This window comes from Rana temporaria, chromosome 1 (genome assembly GCF_905171775.1).
Source record: "Rana temporaria chromosome 1, aRanTem1.1, whole genome shotgun sequence".
Lineage (NCBI taxonomy): Eukaryota > Metazoa > Chordata > Amphibia > Anura > Ranidae > Rana > Rana temporaria.
This window is the reverse complement of record NC_053489.1, coordinates 483,006,098-483,024,201: the sequence shown is the minus strand read 5'-3', so window position 1 is coordinate 483,024,201 and position 18,104 is coordinate 483,006,098. Positions and strand designations below refer to the sequence as shown.

Below are 18,104 nucleotides of genomic sequence, written 5' to 3'. Positions count from 1 at the left end.
TGTGTAGGACGCTACAAGACGCTCTCATAGGGAAACATTGAACACAGAGCAAAGTAGGATGAAAGTAGTGTAGTAGTGTGAACCCAGCCTCAGAAGGCCAGTGAGGGCACTATTGCTTTTTTTTGCTTTTCTGAAGTTTTATAATATTTCTATCAATGAATACAAAACTAGAAAATCTAAAAACCATTAGCTGGTTTATACAGAGAGACAAATCTGTATGCCAGAATTTCCCTTGAACATTGCACCTACTCTTCAGAGTTAACCCTGTCTTGGAAAGAACCAGCTGGTATCCAGTTAGAGCCTTTCAGGAATATGGGAACTCCATTAATCTTCATATAGAAAGACAGGCCAGGAGAACCTGCAATTGGCTCTTCGATGAGCTCCACTGTGCGAAAGTAAATCTGTGGGAAAGCACAAAGTGGGAAAATATTATACCATGTAATTTATCTATACATGGGGCTGTTCAGTGCTCATATTAATAAGGGCAGTGTAAATTCACAGCCATTTCATGAATTTAGTCTGGTTAAAGGGTTTGTTACTCCAACTTTTCAGATTCCTGATATGTGCCTGCTGTACCATGTACTTCTTTAAATTAAATCCCTGGTGTTCCTGCCAGTCCCTCTTTTGTCCTATTAAAAACTGACCATGCTCAGCTGGAGAGCACATAGGGTCAGTTCTCTAGCTGTGCTGGGAACTCAACCTGCTCTCTAATGATCAGATGTGTCCTGACAACCCCCCCCCCCCCCTCACACACACACACAGCCTTTCACTGGGAGGCTCATTGTACTGTTGCTTCTCCTACCCCCTCATTTATAAAAAAATAAAAAATAAATGTGTATACCAATGCCAGGTTCAGCGCAATGACCTGTGGTCTATAAATCTGTAAATGGCATAAAACAAGTGCTATAAATAAGGCCCTTTCCTGGACACTGTATACATTTTACAGTATACAGACAGTCTTGGTAAAATCCCGCAGGCAGAAGAAAAGAGGTCAAGGGTAGCCAAGTGGAGGCAAATGTCTCCATTTTGTCATCAAGTTTAACTTCCAGTTTTTTGTGCAGGACGACTGAATTTATCCCAGATTTGGTTTCACTCCAAGAGAGGGTGGGTGTCTTCCAGGCCTTAGCAATAGTCATCCTAAGGAGATGCAATATCAAATGGGTTTAGTGTTACCCAGAGGTTTAAGATTTAGGAGAGCGTGTTGAGCCAAAAACAAAGGAACTGGGGCATCTGAGAATTCCAACATTATCCGAAAGACAGCTTTCCAAAATTGGTGTACTACAAGACAGGTCTACCATACATGAAAAAAAAGTGTGTAAAAATAACATTGCAGTGCTTAGCAAATAGATTCACATAAATAGACCATATAATAATACCAAGATAGGATAAACTGGGATCTAAATGAAGTGCAACTCGAAATTATTGAAAAATGTCCAGATAGCAAGCCAGAATCTAAATAATGAGTCAAAATGCTTCAGGGATCTCATCACCTATGTACGAAATGCACACTCACTGAAGGAAATGGCTGCCGTTACAGCAGCATAAACGCCTATCACAGCATAACACTCAAACAATGTCCATTGAAGCATAGTGACTCTTGGAACTTTGCCTTTAAAAGTCTCCAGCTCCAAGTAAATAAATCTCGCCAGGAGCCAGAGGAGGATACAATGTAATAGTATCATTACGCATACAGTACAATGAGGACATTGAAAAAGATTAACTTGCATCTAAAAGCTGCTATGGACCCGGCATCGAGCAGCGGCTTGACGTCAGCACCAAATTCTCCACCCCAACGCATTTCATCCAATAGGACTTTATCAAGGGGTCATGTTGTACTGATGTAGGTGCATATGAATCTTAACAGCTGAGTGCAATCAGCTGCTTATTTATGTTGCTGGTGTTCTGTCAAAATAGACAATTCATCGAGCTCTCCAAATCACCCAGATAGCAAGGATAACTTGCCACAAATTTGTGGCAGTGTTGAATTGTATGTCTTGGTAACTTGCTGCACGTTTTCACTGGCATATTGTACACTTGCAGAGCACTTAAAGCACAAATTCTAGTTGATACTTTTTCAATTTGTAGCATATTTGCATGGCAAGTCTCTAGCAAGAGCAAAGTTGTAGTGGCAAGTCTACAGCAAAAGCTTGGCAAGTCAGTGACCCCTGTGGTGGGATGACTATTGCACAGCATAACTGAACCAGAACTTACAGCACACTTGCAGAATTTTTGCAAAGAAAGATGATCTGGAGTCATGCATTGTGGACTTGCTGCAATTGTGCAACAAACTTGTGAAGCCTGGGAAGTCGAGCAATAGCTTAGCAAGTAATTTTCAAACTTGCAGCACAATTGCTTGCCATGTGGGCATGTCACTTCTGCTTACTGTAGATTTAGACGACTTTCTGTTTTGACACAACACCAGGAAGCGTGTACACTTCCTTTGAAGATGTCATTTGAATGGGGACACAACAATGTTGCGAGGGGACACAGCAATGATAGTAAACACACTATACAACTGGACTAAAAAGCAAGGCATTATACACTGCACAGTTGTGTAAATCTCGTATTATAAAAAAACTTTGACAGGCAAGTGCTGTATTCTTACGCTGCAATAGTCAATGCTTTCGACGTGAACGTAAATGACGCCCTATTCGCGAACGACTTACGCAAACGACGTAAAATGTGAAAAATGCGACGCTGTTCCGACGTCCATACCTAACATTGGTACGCCTCATCTACGCCTCATAGAGCAGGGGTAAGTTTACGCCGGAAAAAGCCTTACGTAAACGGCGTATCTGGACTGCGACGGCCGGGCGTACGTTCGTGAATCAGCGTATCTAGCCGATTTACATATTTCTAGGCGTAAATCAGCGTACACGCCCCTAGCGGCCAGCGTAAATATGCAGTTAAGATACGACGGCGTAGGAGACTTACGCTGGTCATATCTTATACAAATTCTGGCGTATCTGATTCTTTGAATCAGGCGCCAAGATACGACGGCTCAGACTCAGAGATACGACGGCGTATCTGGAGATACGCCGTCGTATCTCCTACGAGAATCTGGGCCTGCGAGTGTAATAATGGTATACATGTATAAAACCCAAAAAATCAGAATTGTCAGAAATAGAATTAGAGAAACCAGCTCATCACAAAGCATAAATCAAATCATGTATTATGAATTGTTTAAAAAAAAAAAAAAAATAGAAATAAAAAAGGAATCAAAAATATATAAGAATATTAAAAATGTATAGGGAAGAGGGGGGGGGTCTACATCAAAATTCAAGTGGCGTAATATCAGCCATATGGATTTATAAAAACTGAGGTTTTCTATGAAAAAAATCGTATTTTAAAAATCGTATTTTATCTTAGCCAAAAGTAAATATCTTAATGAATCATAGGCAAGAAACTAAACTTCACAACTGAAGGGTAATGAATAATTATGGTCAGACTGACTAGGACAATCCATGCTCATTTAGTATCTACTAGCTGAATACCCGGCGTTGCCCGGTCTTCCTATCTTAACCTTTTGGGGAGGAAAATCATAGTAATATAAATATACCCATCTTTTATATAAGGGTGTAGGTAAGGGTTAATTTAACTGTCATATATTTTTATTTGGCATATAAGTATAATGTGTACCAGGTATTATTGAAATATCTCCAGGCGTACAGAAGTTATGTGGGAACATACATTTCCCATTGATTTGCATGGGACTTTAAACAAAAACCCCGACCCTCACAAATGGGGGTAGTTAAGGGATAAATTAACTATCCTATAGTTTAAGTGGACATATAAGTAACATGTGACCAAGTGTTATCGAAATATCTACAGCCGTTTGGAAGTTATGAAGTAACATGTATTTCCCATAGAGTTGAATGGGACTTTAAAGGAAAACCCCGACCATGGCAAATGGGGGTGGGTAAGGGTTAAACCACCTATCCTATGTTTGTTGCTGACATATAAGTAACATGTGTGCCACGTTTCATGTTAATATCTTTAGCCGTTTGGACGTGATGCTGGAACATACATACATACATACATACATACACACACACACACACACACACACACACACACAGACACGTTGAGTTTTATATATATATATATATATAGATAAAGCAGTTAATGTCCCAGTCTATGTTTACCCATGAGGTGCGTAGGACTTAAGCTCAAAAATCCATTGCATCTCTAATTTAGATACCTCTTTGGTTTTATTTCATCCTCGCCAGTGTGAATCCAGCTTATCTATGCCCACAAAAGGTAAAATTTTTAGGGTTCCCTTTATGAAATTCCCTGAAATGCGCTGATAAGCTATAGCTCTTAAATCATCATTTGATGTTGTAGACGTGTTCTCTCAGACCATCTGAGATGGCTGGTGGTCCGTCCAGACGTCTCAGAGATCATCTGAGGGAACACATTGTATGCAGTCAGCCTGAATGTTTTTTTTATAATACGAGATATATACACAACTGTGCAGTGTATACTCCTGGCTTTTTATTCCAATTGTATAGTATTTTTTCTATCATTGCGGTGTCCCCTTGCAACATTGCTGTGTCCCCATTCGAAATGAATCTTCAATGGGACTACGATATGGCCACTGTGTTATTTTCAGTACTAAAATAAAAATGGTGGCTCAGCTGCAGTGCTTTGCAAAAGTATTCATCCCCCTTGGCATTTTACATGTTTTGTTGCCTCACAACCTGTAATTAACATGGATTGTTTGTGGATTTGCATCATCATTTCATTTACAGAACATTTTATTGTGAAGCAAACAAATAGGACAAAATAACAGAAAAAGTGAATGTGCATAACTATTCACCCCCCTAAAGTCAATACTTTGTAGAGCCACCTTTTGAGGCTATCACAGCTCCAAGATGCTTTGGATAAGTCTCTATGAGCTTGCCACATCTTACCACTGTGATTTTTGCCCATTCCTCCTTGCAAAAATGCTCCAGCTCTTTCAAGTTGGATGGTTTGCACTTGTGAACAGCAATCTTTAAGTCTGACCACAGATTTTCTATTGGGATTGAGGTCTGGGCTTTGACTAGGCCATTCCAACACATTTGCATGTTTCCCCTTAAACTACTCAAGTTTTGCTTTAGCAGTGTGTTTGGGGTCATTGTCCTGCTGGAATGTGAACCTCTGTCCTAGCCTCAAATCACAGAGTGGTACAGATTTTGCTCAAGAATATCCCTGTATTTAGCACCATCCATCTTACCCTCAACTCTGACCAGTTTTCCAGTCTCGACTGCTGAAAAAAAAAAAAACACAGCATGATGCTGCCATCACCATCATTCACTGTGGGGATGGTGTTCTTTGGGTGATGTGATGGGTTTAGTTTGCGCCAGACATAGCATTTTCTTTGATGGCCAAAAAGTTCAATTTTAGTCTCATCAGACCAGAGCACCTTCCTCCATACATTTTTAGAGTCTCTCACATGCGTTTTTGCAAACTCAAAAACGTGCCATTTTGTTTTTTGCTGAAAGCAATGGGTTTCTTCTGGCCACTCTGCCATAAAGCCCAACTCTATGGAGCGTACAGCTTATTGTCGTCCTATGTACAAATACTCCAGTCTCTGCTGTGGAGCTCTGCAGCTCCTTCAGGGTTACCTTAGGTCTGTGTGCTGCCTTTCTGATTAATGCCCTCCTTGCCCAGTCCCTGAGTTTTGGTGTGCGGCCGTCTCTTGGCAGATTTGCTGTTTTGCCATGTTCTTTCCATTTGGTTATGATAGATTTGATGGTGCTCCCAGGGATCATCAAAGACAGGGGAGGGCTGGCAGGGGGGGCAGGGTGGAAATCTCCCCCCGGGCTGGGGACACTATGTACAGCCACCGGCCACCACTACCAAATGCTGTTTTTGCAGAGCAGGAATATGCCTGCTGGAGCTCTGTTAACACAGGTCACGGCCGATGCTCACCTCCCACTGTGCAGCCGTGCCTGTGTCAGCTCCGAGGTAGATGGCTGCAGAGCTGGGCTATGTCTCGTCTCACACATAGCTCAGCCTCAGCGCACACCAGCGCTGACATCCCCTTCTCTCTCTGCACAAACACGAGGAGAGATAGAGCTCATCTGCTCCTCCTCCTTCTGAGTCTGCCCTGACCACACTCCCCGGGCATGTGTCGGCACTGGACAGGAAGTTTGAACCCAAAAAAGCATCAGACAGCCTGCCTGCGCCTCAGCCTCCATCCTGGTAAGCTCATCCTCTTTAGTCTCTCCTGCCTCCCAGTATATAAAAAGGGGTGCTCTGTGGATTTTGTTAAAGGGGAGGGGGCAGGCTTTGGTGAGCAGAGACCCTCTTTACACAAAATAGTCCACAGCATGTACCCTTAAATCAAGTTTCCCAGAACACCCCTTACATCAGATATGATGTATATGGGGTCTGTGCGGACTGATGTAAGGGGGGCCTCTGTGCGGACTCTGATGTAAGGGGGGCCTCTGTGCGGACTGTGATCATGAAAAATCTTAGACCGTTTTCCTCGATCCATCACTTTTCCACACTCTATGGGCCACTTGACTGGACTTGCCCCCCAGGCCTAAGTCTGCCAGCCCTCCCCTGATCAAAGCTATAGATTTTTTTTATATATACCGTATTTATCGGCGTATACCGCGCAATATTTTGCCCTGAAAATCAGGGCAAAATCGTGGGTGCGCAGTATACGCCGATACCCGATTTCCCGCCATGAGTTTGAATACTGCGCCCGCATATAGCGAGCGCAGTACACTCGTGAATCTTCGGCCAGTCTCGGCGCCTCTCGTACTGACGTCCTGACGTCCTGAGCGTACAGGACGTCAGTGCGAGAGGCGCCCGAGCCTGCCCGAAGATTCACGAGTGTACTGCGCTCGCTATATGCGGGCGCAGTATTCAAAGTCGTGGCGGGAAACGAGCGGGAGGACGCCGCCGAAGGACGCCGGACCCGCCGAAGATGGACACCGGACCCGCCGAAGATGGACACCGGACCCGCCGAAGATGGACACCGGACCCGCCGAAGATGGACGCCCGACCCGCCGAAGATGGACGCCCGACCCGCCGAAGAGGACACCCGACGAGGCCGCAGAAGGACGCCGGACCCGACGAGGCCGCAGATGGACGCCGCGCAAGACATCAAAACTGTAAGTACAAAACAACAAAAAATCTTTTTTTCCCACAGGATTGGGGGCCACTTTGGGGGTGCGCGGTATACGCCAGAGCGCGTTATACCGCGATAAATACGGTAACCTAACCCTGACTTGTACTTCTCAACAAAATTGTGCCTTACTAGTTTGGCGAGTTCCTTGGTCTTCATGGCAGTGTTTGGTTAGTGGTGCCCCTTGCTTGGGTGTTGCAGTCTCTGGGGCTTTTCAAAAAGGTGTGTATATGTAATGATAGATCATGTGACACTTAGATTGCACACAGGTGGACATTTCACTAATTATGTGACTTTTGCAAGGCACTGTATTTCTGGCGGAGCTGCTCTTAATGAACTTCCGGGACTCCTTAACTGCTTGCCGACCAGCCGCTGCAGTAATACTGTGGCAGGTTGGCACAGCTGCGCAAATCGTCATAGCTATACGTCGGCTCTTAAAGCTATAGCAACGTGTCCTCCCAGAGCTGATGTGCATGCCCGGCGTCCGCCATGTCTGCCACGCACCCACAATTGCTCCTGACAGAACGAGAATGGGGATCTGTGTGTGTGTGTGTGTGTGTGTGTGTAAACAAATCCCAGTTCTGTCGGGGGAGTAGAGACAGATCGGGTGTTCCTACCAAGTACATCCCCCCACAGTTAGAAACACACCTAGGGAACACAAATAACCCATTGATTGCCCTTAGTGTTAACCCCTTCCCTGCCAGTGACATTTATACAGTAATCAATTCAGTGGCCATTTTTAGCATTGATCGCTGTATAAATGTCAATGATCCCAAAAAAGTGTCCGATCTGTCCGCCGCAATGTCCCAGTCCCGAAAAAAAAAAAAAATAGCACATCGCCGCCATTACTAGTAATAAAATAATAATAATAAATAATAATAATGCCATAAATCTATCCCCTATTTTGTAGGCACGATAACTTTTGATCAAACCAAGCAATATAAGCTTATTGCGTTTTTTTTTTACCAAAAATATGTAGAATACATATCGGCCTAAACTGATGAAGATATGTGTTTTTTTTTGGGGGGGGGGGGGGGTATTACAGCAAAAAGTACAAAATATTGTTTTTTTTCTCAAAAATTTCCCTTTTTTTTGTTCATAGCGCAAAAAATAAAAATACCACCAAAGAAAGCTCTAACATCCAGAGAGGGGAGAGACCTGTAAGCAATGCGGGATTATGGTTAAAGGTCGATGGGGAAATTGGCAGAACTTGTAACGTTTGTTTTGTGATGTGGTTAGTGAGATCTTGTCCGGCACAGTGGCAGGCCCATCCATCAGGGGCACCGCCCCCCTAATCTATTCGCCCAGCCCCTAATCTACATGCAGGGCATTTTTTTTTGAAGCACATGATTAGAGCCAGAGGCTATAATTGGCTTAAAAAAAGGGGGGCTCGAAGTCGCCACCTGGATGGGTTAAGTGCAGGGCTGGCGGGCACCAGTGGGGGGGGGGGGGGCGGTGATCAACCGAGCGCCGGGGGTGGGTGGAGCACCAGCCGCCACTGGTCAGGCAGATGGGTGGAGCCAAAACAAATCATTGACCTTGATAGAGTCACAGTTGAGAGCTTCTAATGCCACCCAGATAGGAGTTTTGAATGTGGCATGGAATGTAGGTATTTGGGCTAGTTGTGCTACTTGCATTTTTTTATTAGAGATGTGATAGATTAAGTATATGCTTTTAGTAAGGGTAGATTTATTTAGACAAGGTATTGCACAATGCCACACAAAGGACACAATTTGACAATACAACCAGATTTTTTTCTTTCACTCATTTGGCATCAGAGCACAGTTACATTGGTTGGGTTATAGGTTATTATACAGCAAAACCTTGAATTGCGAGCATAATTTGTTCCAGAAACATGCTTGTAATCCCAAGCGCTCATGTATCAAAGCAAATTTCTCCATAAGAAATCATGGAAACTCAGACGATTAGTTCCACAACCAGTTATTCATAGGTCTTCAGGTATAGTCCATATAAAAAGGATTATAGCAATGTGATTTCGATCCACAAATGGCAACCTTCACAAGCAGGTGAAGGTATTTTATACTCAGGAGCTACAGAGTATAAAAGAGAAGAGAGGCGCCTCTAAGTGTAGCAATATGGTTACATTTAATGAAGGTACAACATTTAGCAAATCACATGGTTGATGATTAAAAGAGGCATATCTAAGTATGCAGGCATCCGGGGTAAAGCTGTCCCCATAGATTGTCCTCTTCACCGCCAGCTCTAAGCGCTGTCAGTCTGCAATCATGACTGGAAAGACTACGCTGCAGTAGAGTGATCTGAAAGCGAGACTTGATGCTCTTTTGGAGCGCAGTGTGAAAGGGACGACGTCGATGGCGGTGCGGAGGATGGTCTATGTCAGGGATATGCAATTAGCGGACCTCCAGCTGTTGCAGAACTACAGGCATAGCAAGACTTTGACAGCCACAAGCATGACACCTAGAGGCAGAGGCATGATGGGACTTGCAGTTTTGCAACAGCTGGAGGTCCGCTAATTGATTATACCTGGTCTATGTGGACAGCTTTACCCCGGATGCCTGCAAACTTAGATGTGCCCGTTTGTACCATATTGCTACACTTAGAGGCGCCTCTCTTCTCTTTTATACTCAGTTGTGATGGGACGCTACTTGTATATCAAGACATCACTTGTATATCAAGTCAAAAATTTATGAAAAAAAGTTTGCTTGTCTTGCAAAAACAAACACTCTCAATCCAAGGTTTTACTGTACTTGAATTTCTTTACCATTCTTTGCATCGTCATCAAGAATAAGACTTAAAGTTACATTTGTGCAGAGTGATATTTTGTTACAAAAAGATTACTCTTTCCAGTAAAGCCTCTGAAGAACAGTAACAGCCACAATGATCAGCCTGACAACAGATGATAACAAAAGATCTTGCCACACCCAGCTATGCATAAACTGCAAACTAAACAAAGATCTGTGTTTTTTTTTTTTTTTTTTTTTAAGAATTCCAGTACAAATTGTTACATTTTGTCTGTTTTTGAAGTTGGTGATAATATGTAAAAAGGTAGAAGCAGTAGAATATACTGTAGACAGTGAGCTTGTCTGGATACATTCAGCCTGCCTAGAGTTATAGGCATAAACAGGCCTTATATCACCCTTTAACCTGCACATTCTACAAAGGTCTAAACCTCCCCACCATTAGTCCTTATTTATACGGAATCTATTGTGTGGTGAATGCATGTGAGCAAGCAAGCAGAAGGGTGTGTCAGGTCCCTCATAGGAATCAATGGAAAATTATTAGTGATTCACCTAAACATATCGGCCGAAATTAGTGATTTAGGCAGACGGGCGAATGAAAAAGAAATGCAGATATCGGAACCGAAAAGGAGGCAGGGTCACCCCTTTGGGTGCCGCGCATCCTGGTGTGCCCCTGGCAGAGTCTTTCCCTCCCTCCTCTCCTTGCAAGTGTCAGATGCAGCCTCACCAGTGCCTGACATTGTTACAGCCGCTGCCCGGCGATTCAGATCCAGCACTGTGACACAGCGCGAGATCGCGCTACCATGCACTGGCGGGCTGCATCTCAAAACAGTGAAATATGCAAAATGGATAATACCAAGTACCTTGCACTGCAAATGTGACAAATGTAACAAACCACAATTAAAACTTGTGCTTAGCAAAGTGTTTCTTTAACCACTTCCCGCCCACAGTATGTCATATGACGTCCTGGGATTGAGTGGGGGGTATCTAAACGATGCATCATACGTGCAGGCATCATTCTTTTGCGCCGGCGATTCCCCCGCACAGCTTTTCAGCCACAGGTGGTATTTTTTTCCCACAGGTGGTGGTGGCGGCTACCGGCTCGCCTGTGCGATCAGTGAGCCATGTTCTGTCAAAGAGCCAACTCGTCAAAATCTCCAAATTACATAACTTCCAGGGGCACCGGAGAAGGAATACAGCGGCGGCAGAAGTTCATCATAGAGAATACCACGGACCAGATGGTCCCCAGCAGTCTCAATGACCTTCGGAGGCCGGGCACAACGTTATGACGTCACGTCTGGCCTCGGCAGTTGTAAACAGTGCCATGTATTCGGCTGAGATTGTTTTGTTTTTATCTCAGTCTTTGCAGGCTAGGAGGAGAGATGTGGTTTCTTACAGACCCCACATCTCTCTGTAAAAGGACCTGTCATGCCCTATTCCTATTACAAAAATCAAAAACCATTAATAAAAAAAGAATAATAATTATATATATAATATTTTTATATATATATATATATATATTTATTTATTTATATTTATTAAAAGTGCACCATCCACACACACACGCAGAAGCAAATGCATACGTACGTCGTGCCCATATACGTAAACTGTGTTCAAACCACACGTGAGGTATCGCCGCGAAGGCTATATCGAGAGCATTTCTATCCCAAGCCCTCCTTTGTAACTCCAAACAGGTAACCTGTAAAAAAAATTGTTGCCTATGGAGGCTTTAAAGTACCGAAGTTTGGCGCCATTGCACGAGTGTGCGCAATTTCAAAGTGTGAAAGGTTAGGTATCTATTTACTTGGTGCAACACCATCGTTCACATTATACAAACAAAAAAAAAAAAACCTTTTAAATCATGAAATAGTTTTTTTTTCCCCAAAAACACGTTTGAAAAATTGCTGCGCAAATACCGTGTGACATAAGTTGCAACAACCGCCATTTTATTCCTTAGGGTCTCTGCTAAAAAAATATTTATATATTTATATATATATATATATATATATATATATATATATATATATATATATATATATATATATATATATATATATATATATATATATATATAATATGTGAAGGGGGTTCTGAGTGATTTTCTAGCAAAAAAAAAATATGATCTTTACATGTAGGAGATGGAAGTGGTTAAAGGTAAGATTTCACACCTAGAACAGCAGTAAAAGTACAAAAAAAAAATGTATAAAAAATAGAAAACAGAAACACATATTCATACCTGGGTTGTTGTCTGAAAAATGTAATCATTCTCAATGTTAAAATTAACAGATATATTGTAGCCACTTTGCATTCCATATCCACTTGGCCACCACAAATTTATTGATGGATTCTAAAAACAGAAGAAAATGGAAAAAAAATGTAATATTGTGCTGAGACTAAGGCAAATAGGTTGGTCAAGGGAATCAGGGAATTTCCCCATAGAGTTTAGTTAGTCTGGCTAAATTTCATTTTGCAAACAATATCTACTGCAAGTGTGACTTGGCACTGCAAATTGTGTCAACATCCCGATCAAGAAATCTATAAAAAAAAAAAAAAAAAAAATTAAAACTATTGGGTTGCGAGTAGCTGCGGAAATCACAGCGAATCTCTAACCCACAATGAAAACACACTGCTGTGATGAAAACATGCAAGGCTGCCATTCATTCCGAATGGCACCACCACACATGTAAAAATGCAACGCATTAGCGAGTACCGGAACCACAGGGAAATCGTCAATAGTCAAAACCATGCGATTTTCTTGTGCGTTGCGTTTTGAAAAAGGTGCATGCACCTTTTTCTGCATTTCAGTAATTCAATTAAAAAAAGTGAAACTTATATTTTATATAGATGTGTTACACACAGTGCTAGATTTCAAGCATTTCTTTCTTTTAAATGTTGAGGATTATGGCTTGCAGCTAGTGAAAACCCCAAATTCAGTATCTCAGGAAATTTGAATATTACATGAGGCCAAAAAAAAGCGATCAGTCTGTGGCATTGCTGAGGGGTTATGGAAGCCCAGGTTTCTTTGATAGCGGCCTTCAGCTTGTCTACATTGTTGGGTTTGGTGTATCTTACCTTTCTCTTGACAATACCCCACAGATTCTCTATGGGATTTAGGTCAGGCGAGTTTGGTAGCCAATCAAGCACAGCAATACCATGATCATTAAACCAGGTATTGGTACATTTGGCTGTGCTGGCTTTGAACGATAAAAAACACACACACACACACACACACACACACACACACACACACACACACACGATTGCAGCCGACTATACCAATCAAATGCAGCAAATCGAATGCCGCCATTGTGCCGCTTGCCGTCTGCCCAGCACTTACCCTGTCTCGGTGGGGCAGCGGATGACAGCAGCAAGCCATCTACTTCAAGCGTCTTCTCCTCCTGATAGGGGTCTAATCGCAGTGCCTGTCATTTCAGCCAATCAGGTGCCGGGTAACAGACCCGAACACCTGATTGGCGGAGATGCGGTTCAATGTTAGAAAAGCGAATGAATGTTTGCTTTCCTAACACACCTGGGTGGACTGCAAGTGCCAAGCAATTGCGCTCGCAGGTCACCTTTTTTGACGCCCATAAGAGCCTATGGCTCTAATCAGATGCTTCAAAAACACCACCCACCGCTGTAATTCAGGTGCCTGAATAGGGGGTGGCAGCGGCGACCAATAATAGATTCATGCAAAGTATGACTCTATCTATTTGTCATAGAGGGGGTGGCTGGAGAGAGGGGGCATCGCCCGTGTGCACTTATGAACGCACCGCCACTGACACTGGACCTCATGCAACGTGGATTCCGTTCCTCTCCACTCTCTCTCAAGACTCTGGGACCTTAATTTCCAAAATGAAATGCAAAATGTTCCAGTGTCAGTGATGATTTGGGGAGCCATGTCATCTGCTGGTGTTGATCCACTGTGTTTTATCAAGTCCAAAACCAGCGCAGCCCTCTACCAGAAAGTTTTAGAGCACTTCATACTTCTCTCTGCTGACCAGCTTTATGGAGATGCCGATTTAATTTTCCAGCAGGACTTGGCATCTGGCCCACACTGCCAAAAGTGCCAATACCTGGTTTAAATGATCATGGTATCACGGTGCTTGATTGGTCAGAACACTCACCTGACCTAAAGCCCAAAGAAAATCTGTGGGGTATTGTCAAGAGGAAGATGAGACACCAGACCCAAAAACCAAAGCAACCTGGGCTTCCATAACACCTCAGCAGTGCCACAGGCTGATCACCTCCATGCCACTTCGCATTGATGCAGTAATTCATGCAAAAGAAGCCCCGACCAAGTATTCCGTGCATACTGTAGTGTACATTGACAAACTTTTTAGTAAGCCAACTTTTTTTTTTTTTTATTGGTCTTATGTAAACATTCAAATTTTCTGAGATACTGAATTTTGGGTTTTCACTAGCTGTAAGCCATATTCATCAAAATTAAAAGAAAAATGCTTGAAATATATTAGGGCCCTTTCACACTTCCAAATCCTGTGAGGATCCGTACCTTTCTCATCCGCTTGCTCAGCAGCTGGGGTCTCTATAGGTAATACCATATAGACAGCAAAATAAAGTCCAAAACAATAAAATATTTTGTTAACTTTACGTGAGATTTTTTGTGAGATTTAAGACACTACACTATTATAGTTTTTTTATGTTTTTGAAAAAAATAATTTTGTAGAATATCAAAAATTGAAAGAATTGAGGAGCACGGATTTGGATGTAGAAGTGAAATACTTAAGGAGTCCAGTCACTATTAGAGCAAGCTCAATATGACCCATTATTTCAGAAAGGTTCAAAAACATCTGGTGAGAGTTTTTAGGCAATTCTTATAAATGTGGCGGAAAAGACTGATGCACAAAAATATTTTATTGTTTAGGGCTTTTATTGAAAAGTTGAATGCACTGTACTGTATATAGGTTATTCACAGAGAGCCAGATTCTCAGTCGAGATACAACGGCGTATCTCCAGATACGCCGTCGTATCTATGCGCTCGATTCTTAGAATCAGTTACACATAGATATGTTAGATCCGACAGGCGCAAGTCTCTTACGCCGTCGGATCGTAACTACATATTTAGGCCGCTAGGTGGCGCTTCCGTCGAATTCCGCGTCGAGTATGCAAATTAGCTAGATACGCGAATTCCCGAACGTACGCCCGGCCAACGCAGTAAAGTTACGCCGTTTACGTTAGGCTTTTCCCGGCGTATAGTTACCCCTGCTATATGGTGGCGTAAGTGCGGCGTAACAATGTTAAGTATGGCCACCGTTCCTGCGTTGAAATTTGAAAAAGTTACGTCGATTGCGTAAGTTGTTCGTGAATGGGGCTGGACGTCATTTACATTCACGTCAAAACCAATGACGTCCTTGCGGCGTACTTTGGAGCAATGCACACTGGGAAATTCCACGGACGACGCATGCGCCGTTCGGGAAAAACGTCAATCACATCGGTTCACTTCAACATTTACATAAAACACGCCCCCCTGTTCCAAATTTGAATTAGGCAGGCTTACGGCGGCCGATTTACGCTACGCCGCCGCAACTTACGGAGCAAGTGCTTTGAGAATACAGCACTTGCCCATCTAAGTTGCGGAGGCGTAACGTAAATCAGATACGTTACGCCCGCACAAAGATACACGATCAGACGTGAATCTGGCCCAGAGTTTCTTTTAAAGTCATTCACATATAAGCACCGATTTATTCACATTCAGATTCACTGCAGCAGTCCAGAAGACAAGGGCCCGGATTCAGATACAAGATACGACGTTGTATCTCTGAGTGCGGGCCGTCGTATCTATGCGCCCGTTTCATAGAATCAGTTACGCATAAATATCCCTAAGATCCGACTGGTGTAAGTGTCTTACACCGTCGTATCTTAGGCTGCATAATCACGCTGGCCGTTAGGTGGCGCTTCCGTATAGTTGCGCGAGGAATATGGTAATTAGGTATTTACGTCGATTCAGAAACGTACGTCCCGCCGGCGCATTTTTTTATGTCGTTTACGTTAGGCTTTTTTCGGCGTATAGTTACCCCCGCTATATGAGGCGTAGCTAATGTTAAGTATGGACGTCGTTCCCGCGCCGAGTTTTGAAAATTTTACGTCATTTGCGCAAGTCGTTCGCGAATAGGGCTGGACGTCATTTACGTTCACGTTGATTCCAATACGTCCTTGTGGTGTACTTTGGAGCAATGCACACTGGGATATTTCACGAACGGCGCATGCTCCGTTAAAAAAAAACGTCAAAAACACGGGATCATCCTAAATTTTAAATTATACACGCCCACAACATTCCCATTTGAATTAGGCGGGCTTACGCCGCCACACATACGTTACGCCGCCGTAACTAAGGGCGCAAGTTCTTTCTGCATACGAAACTTGCGCCCAAAGTTACAGCGGCGTAACGGATCTAAGATACGTTACGCCCGCAGATAGATCGAGCATTCTATCTGAATCCGGGCCAAGGAATCTATTTACCTATAGATTTCCCCAGCAGCTGGGGTCTCTATAGGTAAATGGTGTTTTTACCTGGGCGCTGAATATTTAATTATAGTGCCTTTGAATGGACCTGGTCAAGCACACTTCTTTGTGTCCCTGCTGACCCTTGGATCTCTGCATGCTTCCTCGCTACTCCGGTTCAGACTGGCATTGAAGTTCACGGGGTGGGCGATTTTTAACATTTTGGCATAGACGGATTACATATGTCTCTCAAATGGTGTTAATTTTCCCCCTAAAAAGGAGGAAGCTCAAAATGCCTTAGCCATATACATTCAGAAACAGAAGTTTCATTGTTGTGGAGGTCTATTTATCAAATACCGTGTTTCCCCGAAAATAAGACACCGTCTTATATTTTTTTTCCCTCAAAAAATCACACTATGGCTTATTTTCGGGGGGGTGTCTTATATGTCGAATTGTGGTGCCATTTCACGGGCAAGTGTTTGAATATCAGCCCTGCGCACAACCAAAGCCTTTGCTCTCCTGTCAGCAACCCATTCACTAATCATGTCTTCCAGCTCAGAAAATAAAGCTTGCCTACCTGAACCACACTTGTGCTTCTTGGAATTTCCTCTGTCCACCTGTAGACTGAGAGTGGAGCACAGTGGAGCTGGGGTGATCTCTTTGGGCTCAGTAGCAGCTTTTCCCCCTATCCCCTGGTGTTTGTGTGGGGTGAGAGAGGTGGTACAGAGCTTCTCCTCACTTCTTTACAGCTCTGAGCTCTGCACCAGTACAGTACTACCGTATCACGTGTTGTTTAGCGCTCCGCGCCGCATACGACACACCCATTGCTACGTCTTATTTTCGGGGGATTCGACACGCCATCACTACGTCTTATTTTCGGAGGGGTGTCTTATATTTCGATCTTGCGTCGAAATCCCGCTACGGCTTATTTTCGGAGTACGTCTTATTTTCGGGGAAACACGGTAGTGAGCTGTGCTATTGACACTCGTATATGTACAACTATGAGAGGAAACATGGAACACTAGAGATATTAAGCCTAGTTATCGGTTTTAATGTTTATATAATAAAACATGGTTCTTATTATATGTACAGTACTGTGCCCAAGTTTGACAGATGTGAAGAAATTCTGTAAACTAAGAATGTATATATATTTTAATTCTTTATTTTGCTCAATTTACAAAATGCAAAGTGACAGAACAGAAGAAAAATCCAAAATCAAAGCAATATTTAATGTGGCTACCCTTTGGCTTCAAACCAACATCAATTCTTACACTTGTACACAGTTAAGGCTTTTGCAGGATTGGAGTTAGGTGCATGATTAATCAATTATACCAGATGCTAATGATCATCAATTTCATATGCGGGTCAAAACGCAGTCATTAACTGAAACAAACAGCCGTGTAGGAGGCGAAAAACGTAGTGAAGAACAGCCAAACTCTGCTACTAAAATGATGTTGTGGAGGATAGTTTTATATCAAAGGTCATACACAGGGCAAGACTGAGCACAGCAACAAGACACAAGGTGGTTCTATAGCATCAGCAAGATCTCCCCAGGCAAAGTTTTCAAAGCTAACTAGGGTTTCAAGATGTGCTTGAAGAAGCACCAAGAAACAGGCAATGTTGAGGACCATAGATGCAGTGGTTAACCAAGGAAACAACGCAGCAGATCAAAAAAGACATTATGCTTACTTCCCTTCAACATCGGAAGATGTCCAGCAGTGCCATCAGCACGGAACTGGTGGATACCAGTGGGACCCAGGCACACCCATGTAATGTCCAGAGAAGTCTGGCCATAAGTGGTT

General features: G+C 43.1%; 1 protein-coding gene across 2 annotated transcripts in view; it reads right to left on the bottom strand.

Moving 5' to 3' along the window:
• MANBA (mannosidase beta) overlaps positions 1-18,104 on the bottom strand; it is a 112,110-nt gene that overhangs the window by 36,393 nt on the left and 57,613 nt on the right. For both annotated transcript variants that reach the window (XM_040329898.1, XM_040329901.1), the window contains exons 7-8: positions 12,080-12,190; positions 250-401 (exon numbers count right to left, since the gene is read on the bottom strand). In XM_040329898.1, coding sequence (XP_040185832.1) covers positions 250-401; positions 12,080-12,190 — 263 coding nt within the window. The remainder of the gene's footprint in view (positions 1-249; positions 402-12,079; positions 12,191-18,104) is intronic.